Source organism: Choloepus didactylus, chromosome 10, assembly GCF_015220235.1.
Source record: "Choloepus didactylus isolate mChoDid1 chromosome 10, mChoDid1.pri, whole genome shotgun sequence".
NCBI classification, from domain to species: Eukaryota; Metazoa; Chordata; class Mammalia; order Pilosa; family Megalonychidae; genus Choloepus; species Choloepus didactylus.
Genome location: NC_051316.1, coordinates 84,762,951 through 84,779,473, shown reverse-complemented (window position 1 = coordinate 84,779,473; position 16,523 = coordinate 84,762,951). Strand labels below are relative to the sequence as shown.

At 47.0% G+C, this 16,523-nt stretch overlaps 1 protein-coding gene across 6 annotated transcripts in view; it reads right to left on the bottom strand.

Annotated features, from left to right (window-relative positions):
• Window positions 1-16,523, bottom strand: part of RUSC2 (RUN and SH3 domain containing 2) — a 54,034-nt gene that overhangs the window by 998 nt on the left and 36,513 nt on the right. For 4 of the 6 annotated variants that reach the window (XM_037851194.1, XM_037851199.1, XM_037851196.1 and 1 more), the window contains 9 exons: window positions 10,090-12,186; window positions 4,486-5,127; window positions 4,065-4,250; window positions 3,761-3,901; window positions 2,629-2,705; window positions 2,266-2,440; window positions 2,070-2,175; window positions 1,319-1,365; window positions 35-854 (listed from right to left, as the gene is read on the bottom strand). In XM_037851194.1, coding sequence (XP_037707122.1) covers window positions 35-854; window positions 1,319-1,365; window positions 2,070-2,175; window positions 2,266-2,440; window positions 2,629-2,705; window positions 3,761-3,901; window positions 4,065-4,250; window positions 4,486-5,127; window positions 10,090-12,118 — 4,223 coding nt within the window. In that variant the 5' untranslated portion in view covers window positions 12,119-12,186. Of the gene's footprint in view, window positions 1-34; window positions 855-1,318; window positions 1,366-2,069; window positions 2,176-2,265; window positions 2,441-2,628; window positions 2,706-3,760; window positions 3,902-4,064; window positions 4,251-4,485; window positions 5,128-10,089; window positions 12,187-16,523 lie in introns of those variants that run through there. The other 2 variants (XM_037851197.1, XM_037851198.1) reach the window with 2 other exon arrangements.

Below are 16,523 nucleotides of genomic sequence, written 5' to 3'. Positions count from 1 at the left end.
GTTCCCTCCATCTATACCACAGGCTGACTCTTACCTGTTTGCGGGCCGGGCCTCCCGCGGAGCCTTTCGGGAACCAAAGAGGTGTCCCCACTTGATGCCCCCGGGTGAAGGCTCTGGGGCCCCTTCCTCATTTTCTGCTGGGGGGGTAGTGGGCCCTTCTCTCTCCCGACTGCGTCTCAGCTCGGCCAGCACAGAGTCAGGGGGGCTCCCCATCCAGAAGGGCCAGCCCCTGTCCCGGCCAAGGGCCTCCTCAGGAACAGGGCAGGCCTCCGCCCCCTCCACTACACCCTCTCTGGGGGGTGGAGCCTGGGGAGGCCCCCCGCCTCCTGACCCTTTCTTTTTCTCACCACCACTGCTGCCACCACGGGGGAACCTAGAACTCTCAGTGGAGCCATCAATGTAGACCTGAGAGCTCTGCATGAGCTGGTACCACCAGCCAGCCTGCCCAGCTCGGGCCCACCTGCCACGCCCTGAGCCCCCGGCTGCCTCTGCCACCTCTTCTTTGTCCTCCTCGTCCTCCTCCTCTTCTCCACCTGCTGGGGCACCCACACCCTTCACCCGCTCCCCATGAACTGCCCTGTCCATGTCTCCAGGGCCCTCCGGATCCCGGACCCGGGCCAACTGCAGTGTTGAATGGGCTGAGAGCAGCAAGTCCTGGGACACCCGCAGCAGTTCCTTGTGCTGCCGCTGCTGCTGCCCACTTTGTAGCAACCGGTGCTGGAACAGCAAGTCGAGGCTGAAGGGCAGCAGGGCCAGGGGCTGTAGCAGCAGCAGTAGCTCCTCAAAAAGGCTGGGGCACACGGTATGAGCCGCACTCAGGAAGCCCCAGGGCTGGTAGTGGGTCTGGATGATATCTAGGGGAGAAACAGAGAGACACTGATCCACACAGAGGAGCAGAGAAGCAAAGCCTGGCCAGTGTGTGGGACTTTGAAAGGCCACCTGGGTGGAGCCATTGCATACTGCTGCACAGGCTATATACCATGCAACTTAAATTACAGTGTAAACAAGGCCTCCACAAGTTGTGCAGTACGCAAACTTCACAACCAGAAGTGGTGGCTCTGAGCTCAGAGGAGAAAACTGTCAGGGTGCCTGGGTGCCCCGACTTCCAGATTGCCTGAGTATCCTGCTGACTCCAAGGCTCTAACTCAAGCAGGATTTGGGGGAGGATTTGGGTAGAAGCCCAAAGCTTTGAGAACAAAAGCTTATGTGGTCCCTCCCCGCTTCCAGCACCTGAAATTATAGCTGTGCCTCCCTCTTTTGAGCCTTTGAGGTCTGGCCTATATATAATTTGTGAAACAGGCAGGGTTCTGGGCATTACCTTCGTGGTTATAGAGGTGATTAAACCAGAACTCCAGGGACCGGATGCTGTAGGGAGACAGGTGAGGAGAGTTGAGTCTTGCTTGGATAGAACCAGATAATAATATACAAAGATGACAGATGCAGGGCAGAGGTAAAGATGGACATCCACCTTCTATGACAGGATGTTACTTGTTTCATTTCATTTCATGTAATATAATTCTGGAAAGTCTATGGGGTTGGAGGTCAACATGTGATTCACAGGCTGATCCCTTTCTCTTAGAATGAAGTTGGCTTGTACAAGACCCAAGTAGTCAAGGGAGCTACTGAGTAAGAGTATGGGGCAGCTCTGGGCCAATAGGGGATGACCTGGGACATAGTTGACAAAAAGGAGTGCTATGATGTGGGTTCCAACATGGATGTAGTAGGGTGAAGCAGGATTTGAAAGCAGGACTGGAGTTGAGAGGTTTAGGGTTTACAATATCCAGAAAAATTGAAAAACCAGATTAATTTCCAAGTCTGCCAGGTTATGGATTTGTAAAAGCCAATGACTGTGCTGGTGATGAGTGCCAGGGGTTTGTGGGTGCAGTAGGAACCAGTGGCCTACTGAGAGAGGCTGTAGCTAGGTAGGGAGAAGGGGATCCTGAGTCCTGGTCAAAAATCCTGCAGCTCCACCATTTCTGTCTCAGACTAGATAGTTGGTTTCCTCAGAGGAGGCAGAGCCTGGGGTAGAAGGCCAGTTGTTTGTAGATCTTGTGGCTGCACACACTCACTTGAGTAGGCCGAGGATGAAGGCGTTGAAGCGCATGGTGTGGCTGGTGAGCTCTGGGAATTGGCTGACCTTGTTGTAGAGGCCGTGCAGGACTTTGGTGGATGGGCCTGGGAGGAATCCAGGGTTGGAGGTCACATCACTGATCTCTGAAACCCTAATTTTGGCCCAGGGTCCCCATCTTGCCACCCAGCACTTACCAAGCTGTGTGGAAGCCTCAACCACACTCCATGGCATGTTCTTACGCTGCCCAATGATGACATCTAGCACAAAGGCCTTGAGCCCATCCTCCAGCACAGCCCTGACCGCAGGGCACAAGTACTTCAGAACCAGGTGGCCTACATTGGGGCTCACAGAACTGTTTCCCAGCTTTGCCTACAGATGTAGATAGGGAAGTGCAGGAAATCATTTGTTGCCTGACCTTGGTCCCCTCTCAGTCAGCCTTCATGGTTTCCCCAGGTACCCCATTTAGGGCTTCAAATGCAAGAGCACAAGGGAAGCTAGTAGTCCAGACGAGGTGAGGCGTGCAGGGTGGGCTAAGCTCGCCACATTTTCTTGCTTACCTTCACCCCAGGATCCCGGCTTGTACCAAAATGGGCCACAATGAGGTCCACAGCAGTGTTAACAGCTTTTACCAGCCCTGTAAGCAAGAGTTTGATGTGTCAGGTCCCCAAGCAAGTCCTAGTCAGGTGAGGGCAGGACTTTTCACACAGAAGTATGCTCTCTCTCTGTACCTGTACATGGTCTCATCAAGACATCCACACCCTGATCCTTTCCCCTTTTTACCAGTTCTCAAGCCTTCCTATCTTCACCTCCCAGCCTGGACCCACCTCAGTGATACCTCTGTCAGGACCCTGAACTTCCTCTCTTCCTTGCCCTCTATTCCAATCCTGGATCAATCCACCATCAGTCGTCTCCACTCTGAGAAACCAGACCACTGACTGCTGTTGGAGAACATCAGTCGCTCACACCTCTGCTGATGAGGGCATCTCTTTGATCAGCCCCTCTCTGATGCCCTCAATTGCCAGCCAAACCTTTACCCCTCTTCTGAAGCCCTTGGTTCTGTCACCTTCCTCCTCACTAGCCACAGAGAGAGGCCCTCCTGGCCTCTCCCCATTTTCATCTTGGAGGCAGGTGGGCATTCCCCTTCCCCTGTCCCTAGGGTTTGGATTTCACTGCTGCCTCTGCAGGGAACTTCAGCTTCACCTTTCTCCCTTTTTGCAGGCTTCTTCCATTCAGTCTGTGATTGTGATTGATTATGATTGAAACTGCTCTCTCTTAGTTGAATGGCAGCTTATTTGTTAAATAGCAGGGTCCCTTGTCAGTTCTCATCTTTCTAGATGATATCATCATGCGTACCCAAGCCTCTGGGCCTTACAGTGCCTTGAACTACCCTATCAGAGCATGCAGCCATTTATTTGTTACCTGGCAGCCTCCCTCACTATACGTAGCTTCTGAGGGAAGGGACTGAGGCCTGATTCTTAAGTATCTGATAAATGACCCTGGCTCACTCCCACATACAATACACAGTCCACAGATTTCCCCTTCTGGTCCTAATGTCTGTGCTCTCCAATTTCTTCCCAGGACCTGGAGTCTTAAGGTAGGGAAATATTCTGGAGGGCTAGATAGTAGGACAATAGGCATGGATAGGAAGTGACCACAGAATCCCTGGCCTGAGCCAGGGCTCATAGTCACCTTTTTTCTGAAGCAGGTCAATGGAAATGGATTCTGAGTTGCCATCTGGGGACAGACAAAACTCAGCTGGAGGCTTCTCAGTCAAGGAAAAGGGGTCTTGGAAGTCAGAGCAGGTCATTGGTAACGGCTTCACCACTTGACCTGGAAAGGAGAGGAAAATCAATCCTGAGCAACTCTTGAGTTGCAGCTCAGTTTTGTGCCTCACACCCTCTGAGACATGTTCCTTCAGGAGGGACCCCTTGTCTAACCCTTCCCGGCTGTGGCCGAGCCTGCCATGGGTGTACTGGGGACCTTGCCCACACACCATTTGGTCGGCAGTTCAGATGGCCAGCAGCACTGAGGGAGCCAGGGAACTCAAAAATGGGGTTTCTTCGAGCCAGACGAGCCTCTTGTGGCCTTCGGTCTAGGCTCCCTGCCAAACCAGGTGGCCCCAGTGGGTTCTTCCTCCTGTATTCCCGCCATTTGAGTGCTTGAGGGGACAGGTGGTTGGCTGGGAGAAGAAGAGATTAGAAGAAGAGGCAGAGAGACAAGAGTTAGCAGAAGACAGCATTTCACAATCCACCCAACAGGCCCATATAAAACACTAGGGTTGGGAGTGTGTAGATATAATCCACAGATGCTGGGGGAGGAGTTGCAAACATTTTGACCTCTGACCCAGGCTAGAGTATAAGAAATCATTCAAAGAGGAGGCAGAAGTTCCTGGGGTGGGGAGGTGGAGCTCATACCGTTACTGGGCCTGGAGGCCATGCTACCCTCACCACCTCCCCGGACCAGGCTCTCTGCTCGGCTGAGGCCAGATCTCCAGGAGCCCAGAGGTGGCAAGCTTCCTGTTCCATGGAGTCGGTACTCAGCCAAGGTCAGTATCTTCTGATCGTCCTTCTGTGGCTGCTGGGAGGTGGCAGGTCGGGCAGTAGGAGGACAGGAGTGGGTCCATGGGGGTGGGCTTTGTGTGGATGCAGCGTGGCCAGGGAGAGGGGAGCACGAAGTGGAGGCAGAAGAGTCAATGCTGGGCCCAAACGGACCAGCACTCCGGATAGGGGAGTAGCTGCCCAGGGGTGATGGTCGGGAAGTCTTGGACTCAGGCCCAGCTTTCCTGGCACCCCTGTCGGTGATTTGGGAGGTGGATGTCAGTGGCTGTCCTGAGGGAGCTGGGGCTGGGGCTTGAGCAGTGGTAGCAGCCAGAGGAGCTAGCTGCTGTGCACGACTGCAGCCCGGGAGGCTGTAGAGCTGGGAGAGGCTGTGGAGGGCCCGGGCCTTGGCCAACTGCTTGGGGAAGTGGTGCTGGAACACGAAAGGCTGGATGGGCAGCGTGGTTGGCCTCTGCTCCTTGCTGTAGCGAAGGACCGGTCGGCTCTCAGCACCACCCCCTGTGACAAGAGGGATGGAGAAGAAATTAGACAGACACTGAAACCCATGTGAGAGGAAGCAAAGGGATGATGCCCACGGGGCACAGGGAGGAGCTGGGCAGGAAACGGCTGGAGGAATTGAGGATGGAGGGGTAATCCAAGTTTGTGGAATGTGACATTGCCCTCCCCCTTTCTTTTCTAAAACTTTTTCTGTTGTTTTTATGATACTGAAATATCTTATACCTCCTGGCTTTTCAGCCTTTCTTCATTTTCTTGACTCCAGAGGCTCACTTCTCACTTCTTATGTCTCACTTTACACTTTCTCCCTTGCATAGCTTAAGTCAGACTTCTATAGACAACTCTTGAATCCACAGCTTTATCCCTGACTTTCCTCTTGATCTCTAGATCATTCTGCTTTAGGGTTCTGCTTTCAACTAAAGTTTGCTGTTTTAAAGCAGCTCACCATCCCATCACCTTTCTCCTTTTCCCTGATGACTTCCATTTCTGTCAATGACAGAACCACCATTTGCTTTGTTCCTAAGGCCTAAAACACTTGGAGTCAGAGTCACAGATTTTCAGGGTCAAGATGTCATTTACCTGAAGCTTTTGCTTATCATCCTCTGCCTCCACTCAAGTCGGCATATTTCACACCTGAGCAAATCTAACCATAATAAAACACTTCCTTACTTGCAGCCATAATCAGCCTTCCTGTTATCCCCACCCAGCCCACTCCCACTCTTTCATGCTCCTGGCATTGGAAGCTCAGAGTCCACATTTGCTCTCTCTGCACAGAGATGTGTTCCCCAATACTGGCCCTCTCTTGCTCTTTTAGCCAGTCTTCAGATCAATGTCCCTCAAAATATGGAGCTCAGAACTAAACACAAAACTCCACAGTGCACAGTGGGGGCTGTGTGTATGGACCGCGCTTCTAGTACAACTACACATACTGTAAACACCTTAATGAACAGGAGGTGGCGCTACAAGCATTCCCATGGCCTAAAACCCTGGGTGTGGCTCGCCGGCACCAGTTCCCCAACAACTACATGAAGCAGGACTTGGTATTCTAACTTGACAGATCAGGAAATCTGAAATTTAGAGAGATTTAAGTAATTTGCCCAAGGTCACACAACTAGGGAGGGACAGAACTAGAATTCTGCCTAACCCAGAGTGTGACTTTGGGGCCATGTTCTTTTTACTGCAGTACATTACACATGAAATGGCATCAGGTGAAGTTTCCCTACCCCTCATCTTTTTCCATTTACATTGGTGTGATCTAAGGGAAAGGGGGCCACAATCCCAGTGGGGAGGGGTTTCAGAATCCCTCCCAGGGGACCTTTTCAAACTATACCCTCCTGCTATCCTTGGTCATTCCATAGAGAGCGAACCTTATCCTTTTCTCTTGTCATCTCTTGTCATTCTTCCTTATTCAGTATGCTCCATACTTCCTCTTGTCCTTAAACATGCCAAGCTCATTACCATCTCAGAGCCTTTTGTGCCTACCGTTCCTTCTGCCAGAAATCTCCATTCAGGCACCAGCTCAAACGTCACCTCCTCAGTTAAGACCCTCTCTGACCATCCTGTCCAAAGTAGTGCCCATCCCAGCCCTTCTGGCATGTCACTTTCTAGCTCATCATTCTATCTATTCATCTGTCCCTCCCTCCCTTCCTTCCAACTGCCTATTATCTATTTTTTGAACATTTGAGAGTAGGTTTTATACATCATGATCCTTGAACACTTAGTACTTCCATGCACATTGGGACAAGGATATTCACTTAAGTAATCACCTTAAGAACAGTTATCAAGTACAAGAAATTTAACATTGCTATAAAGCTTACAGTCCCTATTCCAATTTTTTCATATGTCCCAATAATATCCCTTTGAGCCTTTTCTCCTCCATTAATAGATCCTGTCCAGGACCACATGTTGTATTTAATTGTCATTGTTTCTTTAGTTGCTCTTCACCCTTCCCTCCCTTCATCTCTCTCTCTCTCTCCCCTTCATTGTGGAACCATTATTCTGTTTTATTTTCTTTTTACCATTTTTTCACTATTAGAAACCATCTTATTTATGTGTTGTCTGTTTCTCCTCACAAGAGGTCCAGAAAGGCAGGGATTTTGTATTGTTCATTGCTAAATTCCTAGTGCCTAGAACACATAGTAGGTACCTGTTAAAGATTTGTTAATTGAATGACTCTCTACTGCCATCCTCTAGTTCAGGTTAGTTCCACTGCATCTGCTATCATGTTACATAAATCAACTAGCTTCCTAAAATATCAATTTAATTCTGTCCCGTGTGGCCCCACTGCCCACAGAATATTGTCTCATCTTTTCAGCCAGGTAGGTGCCCATACCTGCCACAAATTAGGCTGCTGTCCCCTCAAACTTCCAAGGAAGAAATGCCATCCTTATTTACTCTACTCTTTCCACCCCATCCCCATTTTTAAGCACACTGATCTCTTTCCACTGGGAATGCTTTCTTCCTTTCCTCTTATTTAGATATTGGTTATTTTTTCAAGACTGAGATGATCCTGGCTGTCATATTAGGTCCTCCCAACCACAGCTTTATTAACTCTCCTATAGAAAGTGTCTGAATTAGACTATTTATTCCTACTTAGAAATAATCCTCCCTGCTAAGTTCCCAGGATAGGGTTTGAGGCAGAGGAACAAGGTCAGGGAAGAGGGAAGGGCCTCTGTGGGTAATGGGTCTTAGTTTTGCCCTTCGGGATAGAGAGAATAAGTTTTCTCATTTTTCTATGAGACAGCCCTTAAAAAACTGGAGACAGAGACCATTCACCCAAGTCTTCTCTCCTCTAGGTAGAATAGTCTTAGTCTTCCAGTACCTTCTTAAAATGGAGTGCCCAGAATTGGACACTGCATTCCAAGTGAGCACTAACTGGTTTAGAGGACAGCTCACATATCAAACTTCACGTTGGTCCCTGCTTTGTTAATTTTGTTCTTTTCAGTAAGATCCTTTTGAATCTTGATTCTACCATCCAGGATCTCAGAGAACCATCTCAGCTTCTTACTGTCACTCCCAGATTGGATCAGCCTGCCTCTTTTTCTTCATTCAGTTTTTGATTAAAAAAAATAGTTGCACATAGTCAAGAGCAGAGCCCTGTGGCAGGTCACTGGAGACTTATGAAACAGAGCAGCACCTCAGGATGAAAAGGTGTACCTGATAGAAAAAAGCAATTTAAGGCCTCTCCCGTCTATCACTAGGATTGCTCTGGCCTTCAGGATGCCAGCCACGGCATGCCCTGTGCCTAGACATACCCAGCAGGCACTGCAGTCTAAAAAGGGCTGGGGTTCCAGAGGGCTCTGGCCAATGCCTGTTGTTTCTGACTCTACCTCCTCACTAGAGGCTCCCTTCCCTTCTTCCCACAAGGGCAGCTCCTCTGTGTGTGTTTAGGAGAGTAAAGTCTTCTGATATGCTGTGATCTCCCTAATAGCAGGGATAATACCATTTATGGTTTTTTTCAACTTCTCTGCAGAGCCAAAAGACCCAACCTAAGGCGACAGCACATCTGTGGGGGAATTTTCTGCCTTTGCTTTACGTGTCCCTTACTTCCAAACCCTCTGAGATCTCGCTTCTGCCCTCCCTGCTCCCAGATGTTGCTTTCAGCACACTTCAGCCTTATCTTAGATGATTTCTCTTCAGAATTCATTTGATCAAACCTAACCTAACTCTTTTGAAACTTTTTTCTCCTTTGGTTCCTCTGACTTCACCCTCTTCTGGTTTTCCTTTTACTTTTCCGGCTAATTCTTCTCAGTCTGCTTTGAGGGTTGCTCTACTCACCCCTTAAATGACAGAATCCCTGGGGCTCTGTCCTTGGTCCTTTTATACCTCCATACATTCTATCTAGTAGTTCTCATCCACTCACACAGCTTCAATGACCACTTTTATTTGGAAGACACTCAGATCTACATAGTGGCTTCCTGAACTCCAGGGAGACACCCCTCCTTTCCATCATACATCCAGATAACCAAGTGATCTTTCTAAAATGCAAATCAAAACATGCTATAAGCTGTTCTAACAAACAAAAATGCTGCTTCCCTGATTAAAATCCTTCAGTGGTTCCATCCCCATCCCACTATGGCTATACCAAATTATTTGTAGTTCCTGGAAAACATCAAGCCATTGCATGTCTTTGTGGTTTTGTATAGACAACTCTATGAGCCTAGAATTCTTCTCGCAAGTCTCCGCAAAGCCTATTCTTAATCATCTTTCTAGATTGGGCCTATGTGTCAGTCGCATTAGCAGTCCTTCGCTGACATTTCAGTCTGATTTAGATATTCCTCTCATGGAGCAGTACCATACACCACCATCTCTCTATTTTAATTATCTGTTTCATTTTCTGTTTCCATACTTAGTCCGAATTCCTTGAGGGCAGAGATTGTTCTCCTTATTTATCACCAGCACCCACTTAACATAGGGCCTAGTATAAAATAATTACTTAAAATTAATAAAATAAACAGCGAAAGAGCTGACCTAGGGAGACTACTTGCAGCTTAAAGGCCAATTGTCAGGCCTCAGCTCTTTGGAGAGTGGCTACAATCACTGATCAAAGAATGAACTTCACTCATACTCAGTGTGGTTTGGCTATTGGACATATCCTTTGGCTGTATCTTAAGCACTGCAAATTCCTAAACGTCCAAAACTGAGTTAATTCTTCTTTCGGTAAATATATTCTGCATTTACAGTTTCTATCCATGGTATCATCATCTTTCCAGTCATCCAGGCTTTAAAAATCTCAGTCTTCTGAGTACAGCCTTTTCCAATACATCAGTCTCTAAGTTCTGTTGATTTATCTCCTCAGTGTATTTTTTATCCTCTATCCCCCTTCCCCTCAATTTTAACTGGAAAACATGTCCTGGACTGGAAAGATGATAGATCCAGGCTGAGAAACCTCTAGTGGTGTGGATGGGGTGGTTGGCAGGAGGCCTCACTTAGCTCCTGGTATTCTCCAGTCCTTAGGTTCCTTACCATCAGCTCTAGCTCTTGCGTCCCTCTGGGTATGACTGTTTGCTGGGCTCCCTGGGAGAGCAGGCCCTGGATCCATCAGCTGAGCCAGGGGGCCTTGCCCAGCAGCTCTGAGGCCAGCAGGTGGCATCTCTCTGGATGGGGGGTCCTGACAGACCTGGGTGGACCAGGGGTCTGGGCCAGCTAAGTCCATGCCCGGCCCCAGAGGCATGGGTGGTAGGCTATGGCTACAGCAAGTGCCTTCATCTGGTGGGCCCACCCTATCTTGCTGGGCTTCTTGGATAGGTGAGAACTCCTGCGAAGAGTCCCCAACGCTCACCCGAAGTGGCGGGGAGCCAGAGCCTGAAGCTTTCTTCCGGCCCTTGGCCAGCTCAGCAAAGGAGGTGACACGCTTGGGTGGGGAGCTAGGCCCAGCCAGGCCTGCAGGGCCCTCGCTCAGGCGCACTGGGCAACTCAGCATGCGTTCCAGTGAGCCAAGGCGGACAGGGGGGCTGCGCTCAAGGCTGCGGTCATAGCTGCGAGAGCGCTGACGTCCAGTGCTAAGGTTGGGGGGTGAAGTGTTAGTGTACACTTGCCCCTCAATCACATTGGGACCCACGGCAACCGCTGCTTCTGCTGAGGAGCCCACTGCTTCTTGTCCCCCTGGCTGGACTTCTGGCTTCTGGAATAGATAATACTCAGAAGGCTGGCTAGGGCCTGGGTCTGGGCCAGGGCCTCGGGCAGGACTTATCTTTGTGTGTTCCTCAGAGCAGCTGGTGATGGAAGAGCCAGCTGGGCTTGGTGAAGATTGGGAGGACAGGTCACAGGTGACGAGTTTATAGTAATTCTGTGTGGCCACAACAAGTCGGGCCTGACTCTGGAAGCAGGCTGTGAGGTCAGCCACAGCTGGGCAGGGCTCACAGTGTGGGCGGTAGGCATTGCAGTTGGCATCAAGCTCTGGAGATGAGGCATGAGGACAACCATAGCCCTCTCCCCTTCCTCCACTGTCAGGGTGGTGGGACTCACAAGACATCTTCGACTCAGCTGGGGAGGGTTGCAAGTCCAGATAGAAGGCGCCAGGGTCTGAGTGGCTGCAGAAGGAAGAGTCACTGCAGGATTGTAGGGCAGAGTTGAGATTGGCACGGGAGTTGCCATGCATCTTGTTGTAGAGGGTGCTGAAGGTGACCAGCACTCCATCTGAGCTGTTGCAGGAGGAGTCACTCACATAGCCCATGGACTGGTCAGCCGCCTCGGACTGACTGGATGTGCTGCTGCAGCGGCAGTGCTGGGGTCCTGAGCCTGAACATCCAGGGTTCCTTGGGGATTCGTCTGAACTGAGCTTCCATTCCTGGTCAAAGGAAAAGCCCGAGGTATCGCTGGCTCCACCCCCACTGCCACTCCCACCAGGCCCCCCACACTCATCCAGCTCCATGGTTTCTGCTTCCAGCTCTGGTCGGCAGCAGTGGCTAGTGCCTCCCTGCTGGGGATCCAAGGTTGTCACTGGCTCCTGTTCCTGTCCCTCCACCACTCCAGCCCGACTGCGTGTTGCCCCCCATGGTCTGCTCACTCCTGGGCCAGGTGGTGGTAGCTGGAAAGAGGACAGATGGAAGGTAGGCTGGCCAGCCCCATGCAGGTGGAAGGACTGCTGGGTGGCACTGTCACCAATGCTGTCATCATAGAGATCACCAAGTCCTGGCTCACCCACACCCTCCTGCAGCAAGAAGGGATTGTGTCTCTTAGGGGCCCCAGGGCCTCTTCCATTCTGACCCCTACTCTTGGTGCTGTCTGTAGACCGTGTAGAAACCCCTGGAGCAGAGTGCAGACTGTTGTACAGCAGGGAGTCAGCTTGTCCAAGGTCTTGATCAGGCTGGGTGATGCCCAGCTCGGGCGGGCAGAAGGGATTGGGTCTTGTGCTCCCACTACCTCCACTTGCCCCTCCACAGCACTGCCTGTCTGGGACTTGACAGTGTACCAGGGGGATGTGATGGACGATGAGGGTCTCTCCAGTGAGCTTTGGGGGACTATCCATTCTGGAAAGTTCGAACAAGGGCATCAACAGCACCAGACACTGCCCCCGGAGCCCAGTGGGGCAGTACACATTTCATCAGGAGAGCTTGGCACCTGGAAAGAGAGGGAAAGAATGGGAACCTAATATCACCTTCCTGGAAGCCAGGGTCATGCCCTTCCCCATATTTTCAGATGCAGAAGAGCCCAAGAGAAAATGCTCATAGTCAAGATGGAGCTCTGACAGCAAAGCCCTGGAGGTGGGTGGGTATCCACCATAACTCTCTACAATGCACAGGTCCAGCTCTTGAGTTCCCCTAATTTCACCATGCATCCACTTGTGACAAAAGGTCATATGTGAAGGTCTGGGGATCTCAGGGACAGCACTTACCCCTTCTTTTTCAAGGACCCCATCCTTAGCAGTACAAAAAAGTATGAAGTGATATCACTAAGAAAAAATCATCTAGGATGTCTGAGAGTGCTGGGCACTAAGGGGATACAGAGGCCTTAGACACAGCATGCAAGTTAGACCATAGAGTAAAACAATGAATAATATAGAATGTGTTCATAGCAATAAGCTATAATTTTGCAAGAAAGTATTTTTAATTATACTGTGTCATTTGACCAAGTGACTGCCACCTCTGACACCCTTTTTCCCTTTGAGCCCGATACTTGTTCCTTTCTGATGGCGACAGGCCATCCTTACTATCATTACTATTCTTACTATCGCCACTACTGTGATGATAACTGCAAGTATGGCTGATGCCAACCTCTTCCTCCTCAGTGGGGGTGGGGGCCTATTTTTATCTTTTTTATATCACTCTAGCATAAAATCTGGCAAAATGAGAGATACAATACATTCTTAATATTTGTCTAGCTTAAGGCACAAATCTCCTGAAGTGTCCCAATTCTTCCCAGTTTTAGCCTAGAGCTCATACTAGGATTCCCTAGAAACAGTTGTCTCGTCCCAGCTTACCCTCCAATATGCTATGGTAAATTTCTCTCATTTAAGTTCTCTTGGCTCCAAAGACATATTCTGAGGTTCTCTGGTTTCTTGGCCAGTCTGTGGCATAATGGCCTCCTCAAGTTCTGGTCTCTTGTGCTTCCAAGCTCAAGCCTGCATTCCCTCAGGCTCCTCACATCGAATTTCTCCTAAATCATTCATTTATCTTCCTTCCTTTTTTATTCCTGTCTTTTCCTTCTACCTACCCTGGGCAAAAATCTCCCATTGTGTTTCTCATCATTTAGCTGAGCCTTTGAGAGCACCAATTCCTTAAAATTTAACTCATTTAGAACACAGGATCACAGCTATTCATGTGAAGTACAGTAAGGAGCTAGGTAAGTCACAAATGCTCAAGGACAAGACAGGTGATCCATCAGAGAAAAAATGCAAGTGGCTAATATATGTGTGAAGGACAAGGTATTAAAACATAATTATTTGTATTAAATTACATTAAACTTAAAAAGCAGGCATTTACTATCTTTCTCCCCCTTCCCCTTTCTGAGAGGAAGGCTCATTTGTTGGACTTCCCACTCTTTGTGTGTTGACTTAGGTAATGGGAAGAGATGGAGAAAGGCAGAAACTAGAGAGGCTAAACTAAGCCACAAGATTAAGGGTTAAAGAAGAAAATATAGGAGTACACCTTTGTGATCCTGAGTTAGGCAATGGTTTCTTAGATATAAAACCAAAAGTATAAGCAACAAAAGAAAAAAATAGATAAATTGGGCTTCATCAAAATTAAAAATTTTTGTGCTTCAAAGGACACAATCAAGTGAAAAGACAACCCACAGAATGGAAGAAAATAAAAATATTTGCAAATCACATACCTGACAAGGGATTTCTATCCAAAAGAACTCTTACACCTTACAATAAAAAGACATATAACCCAATTTAAAAATGAGCAAAGACATTTCTTCAATGTAAATATACAAATGGCCAATAAACACATGTAAAGATGCTCAACATCATTAGTCATTAGGGAAGTGCAGATTAAAACCACAGTGAGATACCATATCATCCCCCTAGGATGGCTAAAATTAAAAAAATAAAAAAACAGACAATAACAAGTGTTAGTAAGGATGTGGAGAAATTGGTGCCTTCATACACTGTTGGTGGGACTGTAAAATGGTTCAGCCACTTTGGAAAACAGATTGGCAGTTCCTCAAAATGTTAGACATAGAGTTACCATATGACCCAGCAATTCCACTTGCAGATGTATACCCAAGAGAAATGAAAACATATATTCACACAAACACTTGTATATGAATGTTTACAGTAGCATTGTTCATTGTAATCTAAAAGTGGAAACAGCCCAAATGTCCATCAACTGATATATGGATAAAAAACATACGGTATATCCACACAATGGAATATTATTCAGCAATAAAAAGGAAGTGCTGATGCATGCTACAACATGAATAAACCTTGACAAGATTGTGCTAAGTGAAAGATGCCAGCCACAAAAACTTTCTTTGTATGATATTGTGTAATTTCATTTATATGAAAGGTCCAGAATAGGCAAATCCACAGAAACAGAAAGTAGATTAGTGATGGCCATGGCCTGGAGAGCTGGGGCATGGGGAGTAACTAGTGTGGGATTTCTTTTAGGAGTGATGAAAATCAGGCAGTGGTGATGGTAACCCAGCTCTGTGAATATAATAAAAACTATGGAATTATACACATTAAAAGGGTGAATTTTATGGTATGTGAATTCTATCTCAATAAAGCTGTTAATTTTTTTAAAAACAGGAAAAAAATGACTAAGGTTTACAGGAAGAAGGAAGGAGGGGTGAGGAAGAGAACCATTGTTGAGCAATGGAGGGAGCTGGGTATTTGCAGAGACAAGATGAGAAAGAAAAAGGAGGAGCAGCTGCCTTGAAGTGTGGGATGTTATCGAGAAAGATTAAGAGGATTTTTCGGAAGTTTGCTATGTGATACATGAGAGAATTTTCCATTTACTCCTTCTCCCCATCTTCTCTTCTCTCACTTCAAGAAGACTTTGGGCTCAAACATATATGCCACAAGTATGGCATAAAGTTGGAAAGTTGAGAACACACTAAAATTCTAATAATAATCAATAAAAATTATATACAGAACAGAGTATCATTGTAATAATGTGGTGTTAATATGATTCTTGACATGGAATGATGTTCACAAAATTTTAAGTGAAAATAGCAGATTACAAAGAGCATGTATAGCATGACACCATTTTTGTAAATACATGTCTATATGCATGGAAGAACATCTGAAAGCATATGCAAGAAAATGTTCACAGAGCTTATCAGGTTAAGAGATTTTGGATTATTTTTTATTTTATTCTTTTTGTTTTGTTGTATTTTATAATTTTTATATAATTCCCATCATGTGCATAATTTGAAGTTTTTTTTTTTCCTTTAATAGCCACAGACACCGTGGGGTTGGGGTTTGGGGATGGGGCTTTTCCTTACATATAGTACTGGGTTTCCTCAGTGTCCAGGCCATAATCCTGAGGCCTGGACTGAAAGAAGCAAAGAGTACTTTCTTATACATACAGCAATGATTTCAAGAGAACATCTGGGCTACAGCCATCACTTGATTTTCAATGGGTACTATTTTTTTCTCCTTTTTGGATCACCATTTTCAAGAAGAACTCACAGATATACACACATAAGAATTTATGATTCTGACCCACAAAACCATTACTGTGACATACATGCTTACATTCAGAAAAACACAGTGACACACGCAGGGTCTGGAAAGCTGGAAGAACAAATGGATAAGAGGGGTGAGAAAAGACCCTTTGGCTCGCAGGCACTGACAGCTGTATTATAATATGCCGTTTACCTGTCTCCCAGACTAAAGTGCAGTTTTTTGAGATTAGAGCCTGTGACACAGTCAATTCCGTGTCCCTAGAATCTACTACACAGTGCTTGGCACATGGTAGGTGTCAGTTATTTTCTGACTTCTATTTTACACATTTTAAAAATTGGGTTGTTGTCTTTTTATTATTGAGTTGCAGGAGCTCTTTATATATTCTGGATACAAGTCCTCTGTCAGATATGTGTTGTGAATACTTTCTCCCAGTTTTTTTGCCTATTTGTTTTCTTAATGGTGTTTTTTAATGAATAGAAATTTTTAATTCTGATTAAGTCTGATTTATCAGGGTTTTTTTAAATTTTATTTTACAGTCAAAGCTTTCTGTTTCCTATCTTTTCCTATCCTTGGATCATAAAGAAATTTTTCTATATTTTCTTCTAAAAGCTTCACAGTTTTAGCTTTTACATTTAGGGTTGTGTCAAATCCTATTTTAAGTGTAAAAGTCTTTCACTGATTGATTTTTATTTTGTATTTTTTTGTATCTCAGAGAAGGTTTTATTCCTACCCTATCGCCACACAACCAAGGGAAATGCCTTCCAGACAATGCCAATTCAGTCAACTAAGGGGCAGTACCTCAGGCACCTCATGAGATTCTGTA